Here is a 20,615-nt window from a genome sequence, read left to right on the forward strand (position 1 = left end):
AGTGATCAGGAGAGGCTGGGAGCCTGAGAAGACATCAGCCAGGAGGAAGAGCAGCCGCAAGGCTGGGAAGCCAATCTGAGAACACGTGAGGCAAAAGCTGAAGGAGGTCTGCAAGTGAGAAGGAGAAGACTTCTGGAGCAGCCTTTGGAGAAGAGAGCTCAAGCCTGAGTGTCAGCTGGTGGCAGTGATCTGAAGACAGAGTAGCAGCTGGACCAAACGGAAAACTTCAAGGGAAGCCTGGTGAACAGCCTTCAAGGTTCCAGGTGGAAGTCAACCCTACCAGAGAGAAGACTGCCTCCCAAGCAATCGCTGCTAGGCCTGTGGGTTAACTGTGGTAGAGATTGATAAGAGAATTGGCTTAGGGCTGGTTAGGGCTAGGAACTGGGGCTTCTAATACCTGATTGGTGGCAACAGTAACCATACAGAAGTATGGTTTAAAGTAACAGCATAGAAACTTTGTTTGTAAAGTAACAGCTAATCTTAAATAACAAGCTTTTTTGTTTTATTTCTTTTAATAAAATACTATATATCTTTGTTTACTTTCCTCATCCTTCTGATCTGTTTATCTCACACCTAATGACAAGCTTATGACCTTAGGCAAAAGGTGTATATTAAATAAAGGGGTGTAGTTTAATGGTGGCAGCAGAAGTGAAGGGAGGAATTGCCCAGTGGTGAGGGCTGATTCTTCACAAGTCGTGGCTGTAGCAGTAGGAATGCCCCAGTAAGAAGAGGTGTTCCTCCACGTTTGGTGATAGCAGTGGGACTGCCTTAGAGTAGAGGGGCCCACCTACACAAGTTTCTTACAATGCCTTAATTAGGTGGAGGAGGAAATTGCATAAGTTATAATATCTTTTGAGTAGGAACTAGATTTAGGCACAAGCAACTGAGCTGGCAGAAGTGGACATCCTGGCCTCCTCGTCTCCATGGCAGCCTCTCTAGCCCCCGTAAATGCTACACAGGGGGTTAGGTGACCCTGCTGAATGAGATGAGCTGTGTTGTATGGGGTGAGAGTGGAACCACAAAAATTGGGCAGAAGCACCTTCTGAGAGCAGAACCTTTCCATCTATGGAAGGCAGATCCTAGATCTAACCCTTTATTTTAAACATTTATATAAAGTCTCTCTCAAAGAGGGCCAAGGTGGCTCATAATACAGGGAAAATGCTTCATCCCTTCAATGAAAGCACTACCTGGGAGAAAATCTCTGAGTAACTTCTACCAAAAAGCCCCAACTCACCCACAGACTGAGAGTCCCATTTTCATCCATTGAAGCAATCTGAAATGAAAGTCCTAACATTTCTGTAGGGGAAAAAAGATATATTTGCATAAATTATGGACAACTATTCTTATTCTAATTTTGTCTACATAAACCTGACCCTTATAAAATAAGGTAGGCAGAGATATTAACTTGCCCAAGGCCGTGGAGGAATTGTATCCATGCTGAAAAGAAACTCATTATTTGATTATTAAAGGCGCAATCCTATGCATATTTAGACAGAAAAAAGGCCTACAACTCCCAGCATGCCCCAGCATGGCTGGCAATGGCATGCTGGGAGTTGTAGGCCTTTTTTCTGTCTAAATATGCATAGGATCATAGAATCATAGAATAGTAGGGTTGGAAGGGGCCTACAAGACCATTGAGTCCAGCCCCCTGCTCAATGCAGGAATCCAAGTCAGAGCATCACCGACAGATGGCTGTCCAGCCTCATCTTGAATGCCTCCAGTGTGGGAGAGCCCATTACCGCCCCAGGTAATTGGTTCCATTGTCGTATTGCTCTTACAGTCAGGACGTTTTTCCTGATGTTCAGCTGGAATCTGGCTTCCTGTAACTTGAGCCCATTATTCCATGTCCTGCATTCTGGGATGATCGAGAAGGGATGCTGGCCTTCCTCTCTGTGACAACCTTTCAAGTACTTGAAGAGCGCTATCATAGCTCCCCTCAGTCTTCTCTTCTCAAGGCTAAACATGCCCAGTTCTTTCAGTCTCTCTTCATAAGGCTTTGTTTCCAGTCCCCTGATCATCTTTGTTGCCCTCCTCTGAACCCTCTCCAGCTTGTCTGCATCCTTGTTAAAGTGCAGTGCCCAGAACTGGACACAGTACCCCAGATGAGGCCTAAGCAGTGCTGAATAGAGGGGGACTAGTACTTCCCAGGATTTGGAGGCTATGCTTCTATTAATGCAGCCCAAAAGACCATTGGCCTTTTTTGCAGCCACATCACATTGTTGGCTCATATTCAGCTTGTGATCGACAACAATTCCAAGATCCTTCTCGCGTGTAGTGTTGTTGAGCCACGTATCCCCCATCTTGTACCTGTGCATTTGGTTTCTTTTTCCTAGGTGCAGAACTTGGCATTTATCCCTATTAAATGTCATTCTGTTGTTTTCCGCCCAGGATTGCACCCTAAGTTTATATGTTGCCTTTCCACCGATCAAGGGCCCTCACGACAGTTCACACAAACCATTTCAAATATCATAAAATATAATTGTGCAATAAAACACCAGACAAAAATATAATAAAACCACTGTAGTAATGAAACTCAACAGAAGCAGCAGACAATGCCCAGCTGGTCCCCTTAAAAACTCTAAGGAATAAAAAGGTCTTGAACTGAGGTTGGACTCGATGGTCTTATAGGCCCCTTCCAACCCTACTAGTCTATAATTCTACTATTCTATGATCTCTGAAAGACATTGTCTGATTAATATCTTTTAGCAAGGAATTCCACAAAAGCAACAACTATGGGCCCAGACAATCTCTCTAAGTTATTTACTGATTTCTGGAGAATAGTCCACATACCTTCTTGAGATGAGAGATAGGAAAGCCCACAATTCTGCTCCTTTAGGACAGATGTTGAGACAGATTCAATTGTCAGTACAGGACATGTGTGGTTTACTGAGGCGAATACTCCATCTAGAGTTAAGAAATAAAACATAGAATAGTATACTGTTGTAAGGGCCAACTCAAGACATTTTTCTGCCTGAGGCAAAGAACAAGGTGGCCCCCCTACTCCACTCCACCCCTTCCACATACAGAAGCCAACTTCACTGGCAGCTGAATCTTACTTCAACCCCGGCAACAAGATAGCATCCTCCACCACACCTGAGAGCAGCAAGCTAGTTTAGGGGGTGCAGGGCATGGTGCGGGGTTAGGGTTAACCCTAACCCTAATCCTGGGGGAGCTCAGGAGGAAGAGCTGAAGGGCTGCCACTGCTGTCCTGCAGAGTATGCCATCTGACGCATTTGCTTCACTTTGTCTAATCGTAGGACTAAACCTGACTGTTGTCAATAAGTAAGTCCATCCCCAGTCATATGTTATTCAGATCTGCGATGATTGCTAAATTCTCAAAAAACATATCTGAAATAAGGTCTCCGGTCATTTTAAGTTATGTTTCTATTACTGCCTATGATAATAGAAAAGGTTCACTAAGTGGGAATCACCGTTCTTTTAAACAAAAAGCACCATGTCCAATGGATTTCAAGCTGGGGTGATCTTCATCAGGAGACACAGAGAAATTAAAGATAATTAAACTCTCTAATAGAGAACTCTATTAATCATGAGTTACCATTAAAGAGGCCTGAGTGGTGAGGAGACACCCTTTTCTCTCTCTACTTGGGAATGGTATTTAAAATTGTTGTTAATATCAATCTCTATGGAAGAGTACCTCAGCTTGAAACATGTCCGAGTTGGTATTTCCTACTAAAAGAATGTTGATACTTGCTTAAAGAGCAATCCTACATATGTCTACTCAGAAGTAAGTCCCACTGAGTTCAATGGGGTTTACTCCAAGGTAAGTGGGTGTGAGATTGCAGTCTTCATGAACTTTTATCCGTCAGCTTTAATTACACGGGTTCATCCTTTGCCTTATCCTATTACTACATATAGCACACATCTTTTGCACAGAATGAAGAAAATGCCTAACACAGAACTGAAAACGTGTCCATTTTTAAACAAGCATTTGACAGTGCTGTTGCTTAATTTTATTTATTGCCTGTTTTGGTTTACTGTGATTTTGTTTTTGCAGATGCTTTTAGTTTGTGGTGAATGTGTTTTAATGACTGGTTATTGTTTTTATTGTTTTTCTATTTTGTAAGCTGTTTTGAGGAACTTCTTTTTTGGAGGGGAAGAGCAGGGGTGGGGGATACTTAAATAGATAATATGTACAAACTGTGCTTGGCATATGTTATGAGGCTGCTCTGTTGGGTCATAACAGACGTGGTATCATTCAAGGCGGATTGACTAACCAGTAGAAAATGTTGGAGATCGAAATGTCCAATCTGTTTCATTGACTTGCAGGCAGTGATGCATCCTGGAATCTTCTCTGAGATCCCATACCAACACTGAACCATCAATTGTTCCAGCAAACACTAGAGTAGCTTTACTAGGACTAAAGCAGCAGCAAGTCACCTATATGGCAGGACAAGATATCTCAGAGTCACAAATTAGAAAAAGGAAATAGTTACGTTGCATATGCAGTTTTCCTTCAAGACGTACAGGTCCACAAAAATTACTCTGGTTACACATAAGTTCCAATTAATTGAAAAAAAGAACATTAGAGAAAGCTTCCTATCTCCTCTCTAGAGCATATCTGACATTAGCACTACCCCAATGATAAAACTATAAGCATACAGTTAATATTTCCAATGTACAGCAGGAGTGCACAACCTGCAGTCCCTAAAGGCATTAACTGCACGATCACCCCTCCAGGGTGCTCTGATGCCCCCTGCCACTGAATTCCCCAACCCCCCACTGATTTCCCACTGGTTGTACCTCTGTAGTTGCAGCCAGCCACACTTCTGCCACTGCTGATTGCTAGCTTTCTCTCCCCCAGATCGCTCTTTCCTCACTGGTAGCAGCAGTGAAAGGAAAGAACAATCTGTATCTGGATGACTGGGGGCAGGGGTGGAGAGAAGGCTCTCGACTCCCTCTCCCAGCAATCCTGATACAGATTCCAGCGAGCAAAGAGAGACCTGAATCAGAATCGTTAGGATCTGTGCATGCATGTGCCCTGCCCTTAACTCCAAGCCAGCATGTCATGCAACCCTTAGGCCCCAAAAGGTGGTGCATCCCTGAAATACAGCAAAGACTGTAGTGAAAGAAGTTGTAGCATTGTACCCTTAATCCCACACTTCTAAAACCCTGGATAAAATATGATGCAAAGCAATCTCTCCTTCACTTGCTATACAGTATGGGTGAGGACTATGGAATCAAACTGAGCCTGAACTAAGAATTGGAAGGAACCTTTATTTTTTCCCCCAAACAGAAATAGAACTGGAACCATTATCTGAAAGTTTGTTGAACCTGAAATGCAAATAACAAAACAAAAAACCAACCAACCAACCAGGCTATGAGTTCAGAATAAAAGTTCGACCAAAAATACCTGATGTGACACACTCACTGGCTCCACCAGAATGAATCAGAATGAGCACATAAAATAAAACCAGCTTCTGAAAAGATTCCTATCTTTTGGGTTGTCCTGGCTTCACCCTCTTCAAGAAGGCTGGGCCTGGAAAGCATCAGGTGGGGACTGGACTGGAGGACTGCTTTTTCCCTAAAGCAGATAAATCATTGTAGCAGACTAGAAAGATGTTGTTAACTTGTATGTTGACTAAACTCCAGTCACAAAGGGAAGTAACACCCTGGTGCAACCGTTATCCAGTGCTTCCAAGGCCCATCCCTTGAAGAGGGCATCACATAGAAGCATGTACAAACCCAAAATGTATAAATCCTTCCAAATATTGTTTTTATTTTATGTGCTCATTTTGATTTTGGTGGTGCCAGAGAGAGTACCACATCAGGTGTTTTGTTGAACCCTGATTCTGAACCAGTACTTTGAACTTTTCCCCCCGATTCTGTTCTGATTCAAGTTCAACAGAGATTTTCAGATAATCGTTCAGATAACTGGAAAACTAAAGGTTCGTTCCAGTTTCAATTCAGGTACAGGTTCAAGTTTGACTCCCTGGGCATAATGTCCTTAAGGTATACCTGCGATTCACAAAACAATAATTTCTGAGGACTAGAAGGTTGCCAGACATTCCACACACAAACGATGTATTTGCTGTCCAGTACTAGGTCACTCGCTGTTTCAGGCAACCCATGAACAGAAAGCAGAGCCTGCCTCTGAGCCTGTGAGATGTGCAAACAGGATATTTTTCGACCTGAGGGAAAAACCAAAAACCATAGATTACATTTTAAAAATCTATGAAGGCCAAGATACATGAGATACAAGTGACCTGAGACAGGATCACCCAATGTTTCTCGTTTTAGTTAAAAAGAAAACATGAAGGCAGGGGCTCTGGTTCTGATTGGGCAGGAACACTGAGCGTGGTGGGGATTAACTCTCTCTAAAGTTCTCTTGTCCCCTGAAGCTGCTATTTGCCCTGCCAGGGAAAATACACAAGCACTTCAAGGCTTTTACACTGCTACCTGCAAAGTGCCTCAAGAGAAGAGAAGTGCACTGGGAAGAAAGATCCACACTTGAAGTCAAATTATCGAGGTAATATTTATTTTCTGTGCAGCTAAGTTGTAGTGGAGGCCTCAGTGTGTATGAAAGAGAACATAAAGGGGTAGCTGGGATGAGGCAGGAACCCGTCAAGCAAGCATGATCTACAACTAGAAGTGGGCAGGTTTCAGACTCGTGGAATTGTTGCTGTTTTTTTTTACTAAAACCCTGAGATCCACCAACTGGAGCCTGGGGCGAAAGACATCCATTTAGAATTAAAAAATGGAGTCCAATAATTTGTTTTGAGTACCAAAACTGAACAGAGCTCACAGTCCTGTGACACAAAAATCTACTCCTGGTTATCCCAAGCTGTCTTCATTTCAACATCATAATTTGGGCAGGGGTGGGGGGTATTTGCTGCTGCTTTTCTTAAACAACTGGGAATCAGACATTCTTGCCAATCTACTGCAGATTTACCTTCTGCCCACCCCTTATCTAGACATGCAAAGATTTGCAAGTGAGGTTTCATCCTCCTGAGATTTGGTTTATCAATTTGCTTCATTTCTTCATAATAATTTCTTAGTGGATGTAGACAACAGGACACTACCGCCCCCTTCCCGCCCAGCCCCCACACATTCACACGGGTTTACATTTATAGTAGTAGTTTTCCTCCATATATATTGAGTTCTGGATGAACAGAGTTTCACTTGTCTTAGCTGCTTCACTTCTCAACACCATTAAAATATGGGGGTCGAAGACAAAGTAAGCAAGCTAAGGAGGAAATAATCAAAACTTACAGAGTTAGGATATGTATCATGGAAGAGCTGTGATTGAATCTCCTACCATCTTTTAAACTTAAAAGCAGCAGGGGAGCCTCCAAACTGCATTGGAATCATGGCACTGGGGGAAGGTTTAATCCTTTCCTGCCAGTGCCATTTTCCCCAATTTAAAATCACTCCCCTGCCAAAAAAAAAAAGTGCTATTAGCTCTGGAGGGCAAAAAAGGCAGATACCCCTATTGTGCCTTTCTTTTCCTCCTTCCATGGCTAATTGCTGCAGGGGGGGGGAGGATCAGGGAAAGGTTTTGGGGGAAAGGGCTAAAACCTGCCCCCCCATCACTGTGCTCTTAATTCAATATACTCCCCAAGATGTAAGTGTAAAAAGAGTAATTAGGGGATCCAACCACAGTACTCCAACATCCCATCTAGTTTGGTCCTCCATTTTGAAGTCAAAAGAGGCTTCTTTGCAAGGCTTGTACCTTGTGTATATCTGGAGAAACTACCAGACATGCTTCTATAATCATGTGCATGGGCTTTAACTTTGCAGAGAACTGCAGATGAATCAAAAGCATGTAAAGGTGATTGTACACTACATAAGCATTGCCTAGCTGAATCAGACCAAGACCCATCTAGCATTCTATTTCCAGCAAGAACCAGCCAGGTAACTCTGGAAACTCAAAACCAGGATCTTCTTCTCCTACCTTTTGTTCCTGGGATCTGGTATTCAGGAGGTATACTGCCTCTGAATACTGAACATGGAGAGTCTTCTGCACAATGCCCCACATCGTGACTTTGTTCAATCATCAGCATAAGATCTAGCTACTTCTGCAAAAGATTAGAAGTTCCCACTGACCACTAAAGGAGGTCCCTGAATCCCAGTTGGTGGCAAGCAACAACAGGAGAAAGCTATTGCTCTCATATGCTGCTTGTGGAATTCCCATAGGCAGCTGGTTGGCAACTGTGGGAAACAGGATGCTGGACTAGACAGGCCTTTGGTCTGATCCAGCAGGGCTCTTCTTATGTTCTTATGATGGAGATGAAAAATGTCTTACCATTCAGGAAAGGAAGATTGGTATTTAACTGGAAGCACCTATCGCTAATAGACAGACTGGATGGTCGTGATCTTAGATTCCGTCTGGGCTGTGTGGCTACTTGATCCTCCTCAAGCAGAACTTCAATCACCTTTTGAAAATAATATATATAGAAATGTGGAGGAAAATACTATTTCTTTTTTCCTTCAGTGCGGATAACCTAGCCCTAGACTCTCAAAATAAGTAACTGGGCACAATACTTGCAATGCTTAGCCCAACTAAGGTGATGGTGGGATAGTTTTTCTGGTTCGTTCAAGGCATGCAGAAAAACTGAATCTGAAAAAGGATCAGAGAGGAGTTTATGCTTCGTCAAGTATCCACTCCTGCCTAATTAGGGAAAACCATCCCATATAATGACTGCTGGGGGGTGACGGGCACACATACATAGGAAAAATATTTCAAATGATCATTTTATCTCTGTATATGCAATGAATATATTACGCTCCAAACTATATGTATTATTAATTATTATTGTAATAATAATACATTTAAAAATTTAGAAATATACCTGGCAAGCAGATCGCAGAAAACTTGCTAGTCTCTGGGAATCAATTTTTGGTGTAAGGGCAGATACATCAGTGATGCTTTTTGGGCCTGAAATGAGACATCAAGTTACATGTAAGGACCAAAGCACCGTAATAGGTTACCCAGAAAGCTCCATGCTACCTTGTGACACTTTTAAGTTTTGTGCTGTTGACACTATAGAAAATGACACTAGAGAAGATGGAGATACACAGTGAGGTTTATCTTTTTAACATTTTCTTGAATTATATTGCACTTAATCACCTCTATATATCTAATACTAATCACCTCCAGACACAAGGGCAGTTTCTCCAGGATGCTGTGTCCATTTCTCTTGAGTCTCTATTTCCTCAGTCTGAACATCCCTGTCCAGATTATCCTCATTCCACTGAACATAGGCCTAAAGTAGAAAGATGAAGTTACTGGCCAGAATTTCCGGCTAGCTACGAATATCTGCACTTGTGCACCACTTAATATATGAATCTGCTGGGCTCCAACATATTTCTTACTTCACACGATATTCAGCATACTAAGTTATATTAATTCATTTATTTACAATGATTTTTAGGCCACCTTTAAGGGTAGAACTCTTATTACCCTAGTTCATAATTTAAAGAAAATATATTTCTTTTTTGCATTGTATGTATAAAATAAGATAAAATCTGAATGAATAAAATAAAATCTGAATGTGATTACTAGCAGCCTGCAAACAACTTTTTGCACAGTCTTAAAATGAAAATATTTGTTTGGAATCAAGAAGAGTCTTCGCCTTAAACTTGTCTCATCTTGCTGAATTCCATGGAAACCAGGATGTCTGAATGATATTTTTGGATTATGGTGAATGAAACAGAAGGGCTATTTTGTTAATTTTGCTGTGTTTTCTCTAGGGATGCGAAATGGAATCTGCTGACCAACAAGGAACACTGTATTTCACGATTATGGACAGTAATATCCAAACATTTCTGACCTGGCAAATTCAGTCAAGGCACACAAAAGGGATGTGTGTGGATGTGCATATGAGCGCTCAGAGGAAAGTACAGCATAGTGGGCAAGGGTAGAAATGTAGGGTTCTCATAAACCACTGGACAGAGTTCAAAGAGAGTTATAAGGTTATAAGGAGCACAGTGAAGCACTGAAGTTTAACTAATTTCATTTTAGTGAGACTAAGTATCTAACTTTGTCAAGACTGCACCAACTGTGAATGTTCTAATGGTTGTACTTCTTGAGTTCAAAAAATACTAGCACTGGCAAACATCATATTTTTCTCTTGCTTTGTTTCATCTGCAACATATACCTTATTGTCAGCTCCATTAATGGAAGTTAATGCTAGTCTTGAGGCACTGCTGATATTGATACACCGTTGCCTAATTATATCAATGGAAGAAAATTATGGTTCTGCTAAGAAATGTAACCAACTGGAATGAATATGCTTTGCTCATACCTGCTTAGTGTTTGTTTTCCCAAAGTTACGGATATACATGTCATATTCATTCACTGGAGGCAGATCGAACAAACAGAAGCTGACGGAAAAGTCCAGGTCAATAAGTCGGAGAAGTTCAAAGCTACGTTTCCTTGAAAACATGCCACAAGAAAGCAAAATGGCTAATGAGCACAAATTATATAGGGACATATAACTAGAAATATTCTCACTCCCAAAGGAATAAGAATGGAGTTCAACACTGAGATACAAACATTGAAGGAATGGTTGATGTTGGTCATTCTAGACTACTCTGAAGAGAATCAAGTGAAGGTGACTGTATGCCTTCTGGATAGGAAACGTTTTCTTTCTGGGGACTTTACAGCACTTAACATGCTGTTGATACCGAGGGCTCTTTCATACATAACACACGGAGCAACCTGGATTTGCCACCAAATATGTACTCAACAGGGAATTGCAGAAAATCACAGCTCCCTGACATGTGTATCTGTACAATCCATCTGCTTGCAAACACGTATTTGCATTCTTACTTTATATTTTAGGTGTACTGTTAAAACATCTTAGGTTTTAAATGTGATGTGAAAAGTGGCTCTATGTTAAATAGTAATAAAAGTACGCCACAGCTAATACTCCTGAAGAAAAGGTATGATGGACCTAATTATCTATACACTTATCTATAGCAGGAAGGAAACACAGAGCTGTATCTTGGAATGTGGTCACTGGATCATTTTCAGAAAAGCTAAAACTAGAAAACCAATAAGGACATAATTTTTAACTTCCAAAAGAGACCCTGCGATGTCCCAACATTACACTAGAACTGGCCCTAAGCCAAGAGTGAAAGCGTTACAGTATCCCCAAGTGTAAGGAAGGGAAAATATAGCAGCTTTGTTTCTTACTGGGGATACACAAAGCAAAGCAAAAGCAGTACACTGGGGACACAATACAGTTCTCTGTATTATACAAACTGGCATTGGCTAAAATGATTACATTACGCCGAGTCCTAGAATTATGCAAACACATGTCTATTTCTATTCCTACTGGATGTGAGGTATCCAATCAATTTAGACCTATTACACATGATTTCCACATTAAAATACTTTATTGCACTTTGTTAGAAGTACAGCACTTGTAATATTACAAACACTATTGAAATGTTACATCTTGCAACAATTACATGTAGTGATTTATTTTAATACCACCTACTTCTGCTGACTGGCAATCTTTCTGATACTTTGCCGGTGTTTGGCAGTTTGGAAATCAATGAATTTTCCGGAAGCAGGGCTCTGAGCGTGTGAACCTTGCCTTTCTGTAAGATAATAAGGAAGTATATTAATTAAATATTTAAAACATAAGTGGATAACTCCACTAAACATATATGGAAACAAGTCTCATTAATTGCAATGGAGCTTCCTTCCACCTTAGGATAACAACCTGAGGGCCAAATCAAATCTACAAAAGCTGCACCTGGGACAGTCCTTCCTGGACTGTACTACCTTTCCCTGCACATGGAAATATAACATGTTGGGGAAATGGTTTTAACCTAGTCTTGTCCACTATTTGCTAGCTTTCCATAACCAGGGAGTTGCTGATGTGGGGAACCATTCAAATATACAATCCTGTAACTGCAGTCTGAATAGTAATAGGAAAATAAGATACAGATAAAAGATGCAAATGGCAAATAATTGTCATTGTGGCCTATAAGATTTACCCTGAAAAAAAATCTTGTATTGGTTCTCCATCTCCAGAATCTCAGAGGGCTGTAAGGGGTATGGGACATAACGCTGAAGACATAGAGTAGAAGAAGAAAAGAGGTAACACTTTGAATGACAGCCTGAGTAAAGAAACATGACTGCAACCCGATCTCCTGGATTTATGTGATCCCTAACAATGGGCTAACCCAAGAAATCTATGAAGTCTACAAAGGCTGCAGCCCTATACACACTTAGCTAATAGTAAACCTCAGTGAACTCAATGAAACTTACTTTTGATTAGACATGCATAGGATTGAACAGTATGAGGAGCAATCAAGCATTAACAAGCAACTTAGCATTGGAAGCCCTCCCAGGGTTGTTCCCCGAATCCCAGTTACTTTAGCTAAATAACAGACCCTACCTCTGCAAAAGATCCCTTGTACTGAGCCCCCAGATGTTCTGATGTTAACTTGAGGATATTCCAGCAACAGCAAAGGAGACATGTGGTATGAGGCTTTTTACTAATGTGCCTTTGGAAAGTCATAATGCAGAATAAGGCCTACGGACAAGGTGACCTGGTGTGCACATCACAGTGGCACTTCCTGGGTCGCCAGGGATCTGCGAAGAGACGAGCACACTGCCTCTTGTGCACTCATAGTTTCCCCTTTCAATTAACAATTGTTTCATGATGTGTAAACCTCAAAACTCTGGGTTGTTTATGGGTTAAACAACTCAGAGCTAACCCATGGCTTGCTGATGGGTTAACTCTGGCCTGTTTAATCCCCAAACCACCCAGAATTTCTGGCTTCATGCATTATGAAGCAATCCAGCACTCCTGGGTTGTTAATGAAAACTGGTAAAACAGCCCAAGAATTGCTGCTGTGACATGCAGCTTGGGTCTCTGACATAACAAATAGCAGAATGAGCGGTAATGACCTTAAATTGTACTATCCGTTTACACCTATATTGAGCTCTTCTCATGATTTTGAACCAAAACAAGTCCCTAGTCACATACCCATTCTCATTTTCTTCTCACATTCTTTTGGGAGAAATTCCTTCTTTCTTTGCTTGGGGAGGAAGGTCTCAATCTTTTCATTTTCAGCATTAATTGCTTTCTGAATTTCTTCTATTTCTGAGTTCTTGGCTATAGGAATTTTTCTTACTCTTTCTTCTGCTTCTCTTTCATCCTGTTCTTGCTCCTGACTATTTTCCTCCTCCTCACCATCTTCATCATCTATCTCATCAAAATCATCTTCATAGTCCTTCCAAAAAAATAGCAGTAATTATTCTTTTCAAGTACAAATGAGCATCCCAATTCAATGAGGGCACTTCAGATGCCACAGTACAAAGGTAAGCCATTAAGCTCTACTGTACTCCTAATTCTGCAGCCTTAAACCCTCCAAGTTTTCTCTTATCACTACAAAGTGCTTTACAATGATGACTGACATTTCATAAATTCTGCATCGATCTTGTATAGGTAGCATTTATGTAATTTGCTTTAAAGAAACAGCAGCCTCCTAAAGGCTCTTCACCTTAATAGCAACCTTGGGTAGATGCCTATATAGAGAACACACAGGCCTCCCTGCAACATGGGTTCAAGACCACTAAGGTAAGGAAGGAGCCTTTGGGGAAGGGCCATAGCTCAATGGTACAGAAGGCCCCAGGTTCTATCACTGGCATCTCCAGCCAAGGCTGGAAAGACCTTTCTAAAACCCTGGAGAAATGCTGTCAGTAAGTGTACAAACACTGCACTAGATAAACCAATAGTCTGAATCAGTATAAGCCAGCTTCCTTCCTGTGTTCCTATGATAGCAACTGTCAGGATTTTTCTGTTAGCATTCCCCATCATGTACTTGCACAACTCATAAGTGACTGTGAAGTAACATTTGATTAAAACTTCTCGATTCCTATCCCTTTTGGATGAGCTATGCTTATTTCATCCCTCAAGCCTCTTCAAAAGACATCTATTTGCACTTACCTCAAAATCATCTTCATAGTTCACTGAGTAATCATAATCAGTATCTGGGTAAGAAGTGTACTTTTTCTGTTCCTAGCAAGAAAGAGAATTAAACCACAATGTAACTGCAAAACTGAAAACATGAATGGAATTTATTTTACAAGAGAAATTATTTGGCACATCTGTGCTCTTATGAAAATAATATAATGACATGTAGCCCTTACGTTTTCTTCTCCTTCTTCATTTGATTGCGCTTTCTGACATGGTCCCAGTGCTGAAAAGTCATCACCTTTATGGGGCTAATGTATCAATATATAAAACAACTAATAAGAGAAAAGCATTAAAATGTGGATGTGAATTTGACTAGATGAGTTAAAGTTAAATAATTAAAAACATTAAAACAGCACAATAAAATAAACAAATAGAACCATACATATCAGTGGAACAAATAAACAAAAAAATCCTGCCTACATCAGAAATGTCACAAAACAAACCTGTTTCAAGAGCTCTAACTGGCCTGAAAAATAAGATGGTTTTTACTTGCCACTGAAAAACTGGAAGGAAATGCACAGTTGCATGCAGTCCCTTTGTTCCTCCCTTCGCACCTGCAGCAAAACAAGCCAGGAAGCTGGAATTAATAATAACGTCCTGTTATGTCTTGAACCAAGAACTATGATTAATGACTTCCAAACGAGTCAAGACTGGAAGGGAGCTTTAAACCATGGTTTAATCTTGGCTTATGAATCCTGGCTTGTTTGGAAGCCCTTAACAATAGTTCCTGGTTTGGATGTAACAGGAAGTTATGATTATGTCCAGCTTTCTGTCTTGTTCACTTGCTTACACCGAGAGAGTAGTGAAGCAACCACAAAGGGGATACAAGAGGGTGCATGTCAGATGTGCATATTCTGGTTTATTAAGCCAGGATTGTTGGTTTAGCATGATGTCTAAGTCAGATCAATGAATCTGTTAGAGTTTAATGTGTCACAAGACTTTTTGTTGTTTTTGTAGCAACAATGACAGCTTTATATGGAAAGTTTCCCTCTACTGGACGGAACCAGTAGAGCCAAGAATAATACCCACAACATAGTGGTGCCTAAGCTCAACAGGGAGAAAAACATGCTGTCTATGCCCTCAGAGAAGCTGCAGGGGAGATACCCAGCAACGGGCAGTATAAAGGATACATTGTATCATTTTCCACTTGTTTTCAAGCTCAGACTGCCTTATTTAGGATCTGCTGTGAAACAATTTTATTCTAGGTCAGATTGGCTGGCAGTTCCGAGAGATTTTTATCTCCTTGTACCTTGCTTATATCAACCACCAAGTATGGTCATGCTAAATATATGCCTTATTGTAGGACTTGAGACCAAGGTTTTATCTCCACTACAGATCTGAAATTAGCACTGCATAGGTAGTCAGATTGTGTAAATTTATCACCATTACTGTTATCACGAGCTTACCTTATATGCATCTGAGCTTTGCGCAGAAATGTCAGAGACTGTACAATGCACATGTCATGGTCTTTTGGCACCAGTTTACATTTTTTTCCTCTATAGCCATGTGTATATATAACTGCCAACTGAAAATAACACTCATGTATCTAATGAAGTTGGCAAGTTACACCACAATAAATCTGTTAAAGCGCTACAATACTTTTTGTGTGTTTGCTGCAACAGACTTGACACCACTACCCCAATGAATGTTGTTCTACTTGCATCACTACCCCACTAGAAATTAGGCCCTGCTGCTTTCCAACAGTAACTGCTATGACACGAATGGGATAGCGGGGTAATCAGTTTGAAGTGTCTCAATGGCCGTGTCTTTTTTAATCTTAAAATATTTATTTCATTTCCTCATTGGGTATGCGCTCTGGAATGATCAACTTCTGCTAGTTTAAAAAGAAAGTAGTAAAAACCTGCAGCCAGTTGGATGCTAAATTCTTTTTAGATGTATTTTATCTACATTCATAAATAATTTCAAGCATTTTAAAACGCTGCAGAGGAAGAGACTACATGAACAGTTTCTAATAATATTTTTAATACATGGTATGATACAGGGTCATTTCTTAAGGTGATAATCTTACACTTATCTTTTTGGTAGTAAGGCCTACTGAACAATGGAACAAACTTCCAAATGAACCACCCAGACTTCAGCTACTGGATGGTATAGAAATGTAATAAATAAACAAACATACAAACAAAGCATCAAGCTCTAAGACTCCACAGCCTGGTTTGTAGGTAACGGCAGCAAATTGTGGCGAAATTAACCCACAATTTGCTGGGGTTGCATGACATTGCCATTTTGAATATGCAATCTCTGATCAGAGGTTATTTCGTGACGTGTGAAGTTGGACACTGTGGCCACATTTGGACGATCAGCAGGGGGAAAAACACAGCGCATTGTTTCCCCCAGCCCTGCATATGCCAGTCATGCGACCGGAATTACCCTAATTACCCACGGCATGGGTTACCGTGTCATCTGAACCCAGCATGGGCATAGTAACTTTTCACCCACCGTACAACCCATGGCTTGCAGTAATCATAGTAACCCACGATTAACACATCGTGTCCAGGTTCGCACATCACAAAATAACCTCTGACTGGAGGTTGCATATTCAAAATGGCATCGGCATGCACCAGGCACATGCTGCGTCGAATCTCGGGTTAATAACCCATGATTTGCATCATTACGTGCAAACAGGCCCAGTGTGAACCTGCAGAGATACAGAGCATTAAGTATAGCCACAATCCAAATAAAGGTAAGCACTTCCAGGTTCCACTAATTTAATCTAAAGAAAGTTAAGTACATAGTTAACACTTCAGTTGAAATCAACAGGATTTAAAAGTACATAACTTTGGCTGGGTCATGTCTTATATTGGCAGTTCTCTCTTTTACTCTTCACTTCTTGCTTCTTTGTTTCTTCTTTGGTGTATTACCTATTCCTACAGCACACCTGTATTCTAACACCACAGATAAAAAATATCTTACTTCTTGTTTCATGTCCTCTCTTACACTCTTGCTGTGTTTCTTCACTTTTTCTTTTGTACTCCTATAAAGAAAAAAAATACACCGAATTAAGGCTGCCTACCCAGCAAACTTTGTTTCCATGGAAACCAGGGGTGTCAGAGGTGCTTTACAGCTTTACAAAGAAATTTGAAAGAGGAAGCGGATGAGTGACTTGTGCTTCATCTTTTCCCACTTCTGTTGTAACATGGGACATGTAATCTGTGGTTCTCGCACATGGTGAAATCCGTGTCCTCAGTCTTCTTTGCCAGCATAGCACCAAGCTACTTTAAATTGCAATGCTCTGTTCCTTCGTAATGTCTAACACAGAGATCATGCACTTTTCATGCTAGAACATTTCAAAGAACAATAGATGTACTTTAGAGTTCACCCTGACTTTTCTTAAGTATCCATATATTAGCTGCTGGCAGAAAAACCCAAGACCCTTGCTTACAGAGTTATGAACAACTTTCCAAGTTAGGTGTGATGGTCAGGCCACTTCTTACAATCACCTTTCACTTCTCATAACTAGAACATTTTGATGGCATTTCAACAAGTCTTTTTGAATGTCATTTTAAACAAGTTCATCCTTTACCAAATAAGATTTTTTTCAATTAACAAAAAGATATACTCAGTGTTTGAGTCCAGGACCATTGCTTCAATTTAAAGTGCTGGTTTTGACCTTTAAAGCCTTAAATGGTTTGGGGCCAAATTACTTGAAGGACCACTGTGACAATGCTTGCCATGTGGAGTCTATATTAAAGTTTATATGTGTTTGCTGTATTAAACAGAAGCCATGTAAGTTAAGAGTTAATTGTTTAGTAATGAGTGAGTGAAAGGTAAGAAGAGCTTGTGTGTGTGTATGAAGAGAATGTGTTTATAAAACGGAGGAGCAGACAGTTAGTCGGTTAGATAGGGAGCCAGGAGAGACAGGTTTGATGAAGCTACATCTAGATAGTGGAATTGTGAGAATAAGAGTGAGAATGGGTAGAATAAGCAGGTAAGACCAAGAACTGAGTGGTTAATTACAAGATATAACATTGCTTGTATTAAATAAACTTTAATTTTTTGAATTTAAATTATAAAATCCCAAATCTTGCTCATCTTTCTGTGCTACCAGTAGTGTTCATATTTCCTAGATACTTCTCCTAGTTGAGTAAAAAAAACAATTGTGCATATTAGGTGGCTCTTTTACCTAGTGAATTTAAAAGCTGAAGCTTGTGGGACAGTGAAGACAGCTGTTCCAAAGCAGAGACAGACAGACCTGAGAGGGGGTTACGTCACAACTGCCTTCACCCATATCAGCCTGCCCGCACTTTAAGATTATCAAGAGAGGCCCTTCTGTCTTCGAACTTCCGGTTGGGACTGATGTTGCTCTGGTACCGGTCTCCATGGGAGCTTTTCAAACAGCTTTTTAAAAGGTTGAAAAACCTTTTCATCTCCCCCCTGGAATGGAAAGGGGGGGGCAAGGCAACAGCTCTGGACAACATCTTGGAGAAAGGTAACTCCCACGCGATAGTGGGGGGAATGGATTCCAGGATTATCTCCCCAGAGCTTTACCAATGCAAAAAGCTGTACTGAGACTCCTACTTTATAGGAGAAAACAGGGGGGACGTGTTCCATAATAATATATGCTTTAAGAAATATCAATAACCTCTGAGGGATGATTTACGAAACGTTAACAATATTTGAGAACATCTGAGGACCTGTAAGATCTATTTGAGAGAAACATGTCTGCGCCGAGGAGAAGAAAGGAGCTGGCATCTACTCCCCCCACAGCCTCTGTGTCAAAAGTGTCGAAGATAGAAGATACAGGGGAATTATTTATGCTGATAAAGTCTTTATCTTCGCAATTTATGGAGCAAGTCAAAAGGCTGGATTTAATCCAAAATTCCATCACCGCCCTGCAAGGAGCTGTAGATTTAATTAATGCAACACGGCAAAAAATGGAGACGAAAATTAATGAGTGGCAGGAAATTAAACTATGTCACAAATCTGTTTTAAAAATATCTCTGACAGAATCTCTCAACTGGAGGCCTTCACAAAAAGATCCAATGTACAGATTATTGGGATTAAAAATCTGCCTAATGATGTAAAATTGCCTATTTTTGTGGATAAACTTTTGCATGAGATACTCCCTATTTCATCTGATTATTTACTTGATATTGAGGAGGCATTTTGTGAGCCAAATGTTAAAGGGACTGATTACATCATCATAGTTCAATTTGCAAAAGTCTCCACAAAGAATTATATTCTGCGCTTCGCAAGGGAGGCTGGAAACTTTCCTTTCCTGGAAACAAGATAAAGTTATGTTATTCCCAGATGACATCAAAGAGGTGACAAATAAAAGAAGGCAATTTATCAATGCAAAGAATATGGCAAAACAAATGAACTTACAATATTACTTAAAATATCCTGCTACACTTTGTATTGTGTCCGAAGGTCAGATGAAGAAGTTTCTAAATCATGAAATAGCGGAGGCTTGGCTTAACGTAAAAATGCGTGAGAATTCTGTTACAACCCCATGAACTGGAATCTTTAAACAAGCTTTGTTAACTGTTTGTGTTTAGTCTATATGACTCAGGCCAATTCAGAAGATAAATGATTATATTTATATTGGTTTATTCTCTTTTTTTCTTCCTTTTCTTTATATTTTTTTATTTTAAAATAGATAATATATCTAGTATAAAATGTATTACTGACGTTTGAAAGTTTATATTAAGTTTTATTATTATACAATACTATATATATATATTTCATTATTATTATTATTACTAATAGTATAGGCTTTTAGGAATGAATTGTAGACCTGTTTCCTTGATATAAGATTGATGATATGATATAGAAATGTAAGGTTGTTTATTAAACTGTAAGATTGTTAAGGTTATAGATATAGTTTTTAAAATAGAATGGCATCGGAGGCCGGGGGGTGTTGGAGTTCAAACTTAATTTTTTAAGGGGGAGGGAGGGGGGGAGGGAAGGGGAGGGGAAGGAATTTCCCCCCCTTTTTTCTCCACTTCCTTTCCTCCTCCCTTTCCCCCTTTTTCTCTTTTTTCTTTCTCTCTTTTTTCTTCTCTCTTTGTTATTGTGGTGTCCTCATCAGAATATTGTACTGTTGGGAAATTGAAGGTTGTTGGCAATTTTGGTATTATTTATTTCATTTATAAAAATAAAATAAATAAAAATATATTCAAAAAAACAAAAGAGAGAGAAAGGCCCTTCTCATTTGCCCACATATAAGAGCAGTTAGGTGAGCAACCACATGAGAGAGGGCCTTTTCTGCAGTGGCTCCACACCTCTGGAATAAGTTGCCATCAGGGGTCCACCAGGCCCCATCATTGCTAGGGATGGCAGAGAATTCCGCCACGGATCTCAGTGAGCATTGGCCCCCCGAAATCTGCGGCGGAACTGCCTGCCCCCCCCGCTCCCCCGGGACGAGACTTACCTGGGGCGGATCTTCCGGGCGGCGGAGGCTCCAGCGGTGGCTTCGGCGGCGGCTGGTCTTCTGACCGGCTGCCGCCGCCGCCATTTGCAGTTTGTTTTTTTTTACCCAGACGTGATAGGATATGTAAGTTTTTACATAGCCTAAAACGTCTGGGTAAAAAAAAAAGGCGTATGCAAATGGCGGCAGCTACGGCCGCCGCCATTTGCGTTCCTTATTTTGGGCCGTCTTAGTCTATGTAAATATTTACGTAGACTAAGGCG

General features: G+C 40.5%; 1 protein-coding gene across 4 annotated transcripts in view; it reads right to left on the reverse strand.

Annotated features, from left to right (window-relative positions):
• DYNC2I1 (dynein 2 intermediate chain 1) overlaps positions 1-20,615 on the reverse strand; it is a 44,786-nt gene that overhangs the window by 11,814 nt on the left and 12,357 nt on the right. For 3 of the 4 annotated variants that reach the window (XR_014792455.1, XR_014792454.1, XM_084859275.1), the window contains exons 7-19: positions 16,896-16,956; positions 14,135-14,209; positions 13,932-14,003; positions 12,969-13,215; positions 11,466-11,568; positions 10,266-10,395; positions 9,113-9,224; positions 8,811-8,896; positions 8,264-8,393; positions 5,977-6,149; positions 4,236-4,398; positions 2,791-2,904; positions 1,235-1,296 (exon numbers count right to left, since the gene is read on the reverse strand). Coding sequence is in view for 2 of the 4 variants with exons in the window: in XM_084859275.1 (XP_084715401.1) it covers positions 1,235-1,296; positions 2,791-2,904; positions 4,236-4,398; positions 5,977-6,149; positions 8,264-8,393; positions 8,811-8,896; positions 9,113-9,224; positions 10,266-10,395; positions 11,466-11,568; positions 12,969-13,215; positions 13,932-14,003; positions 14,135-14,209; positions 16,896-16,956 (1,528 nt within the window). In the remaining 2 variants the exon portion in view is untranslated. The remainder of the gene's footprint in view (positions 1-1,234; positions 1,297-2,790; positions 2,905-4,235; positions 4,399-5,976; positions 6,150-8,263; positions 8,394-8,810; positions 8,897-9,112; positions 9,225-10,265; positions 10,396-11,465; positions 11,569-12,968; positions 13,216-13,931; positions 14,004-14,134; positions 14,210-16,895; positions 16,957-20,615) is intronic. The other variant, XM_084859277.1, reaches the window with a different exon arrangement.

The sequence above is a fragment of the Heloderma suspectum genome, chromosome 5 (assembly GCF_057233095.1).
Source record: "Heloderma suspectum isolate Gila_16-S chromosome 5, 16-S_ref, whole genome shotgun sequence".
NCBI lineage: Eukaryota > Metazoa > Chordata > Lepidosauria > Squamata > Helodermatidae > Heloderma > Heloderma suspectum.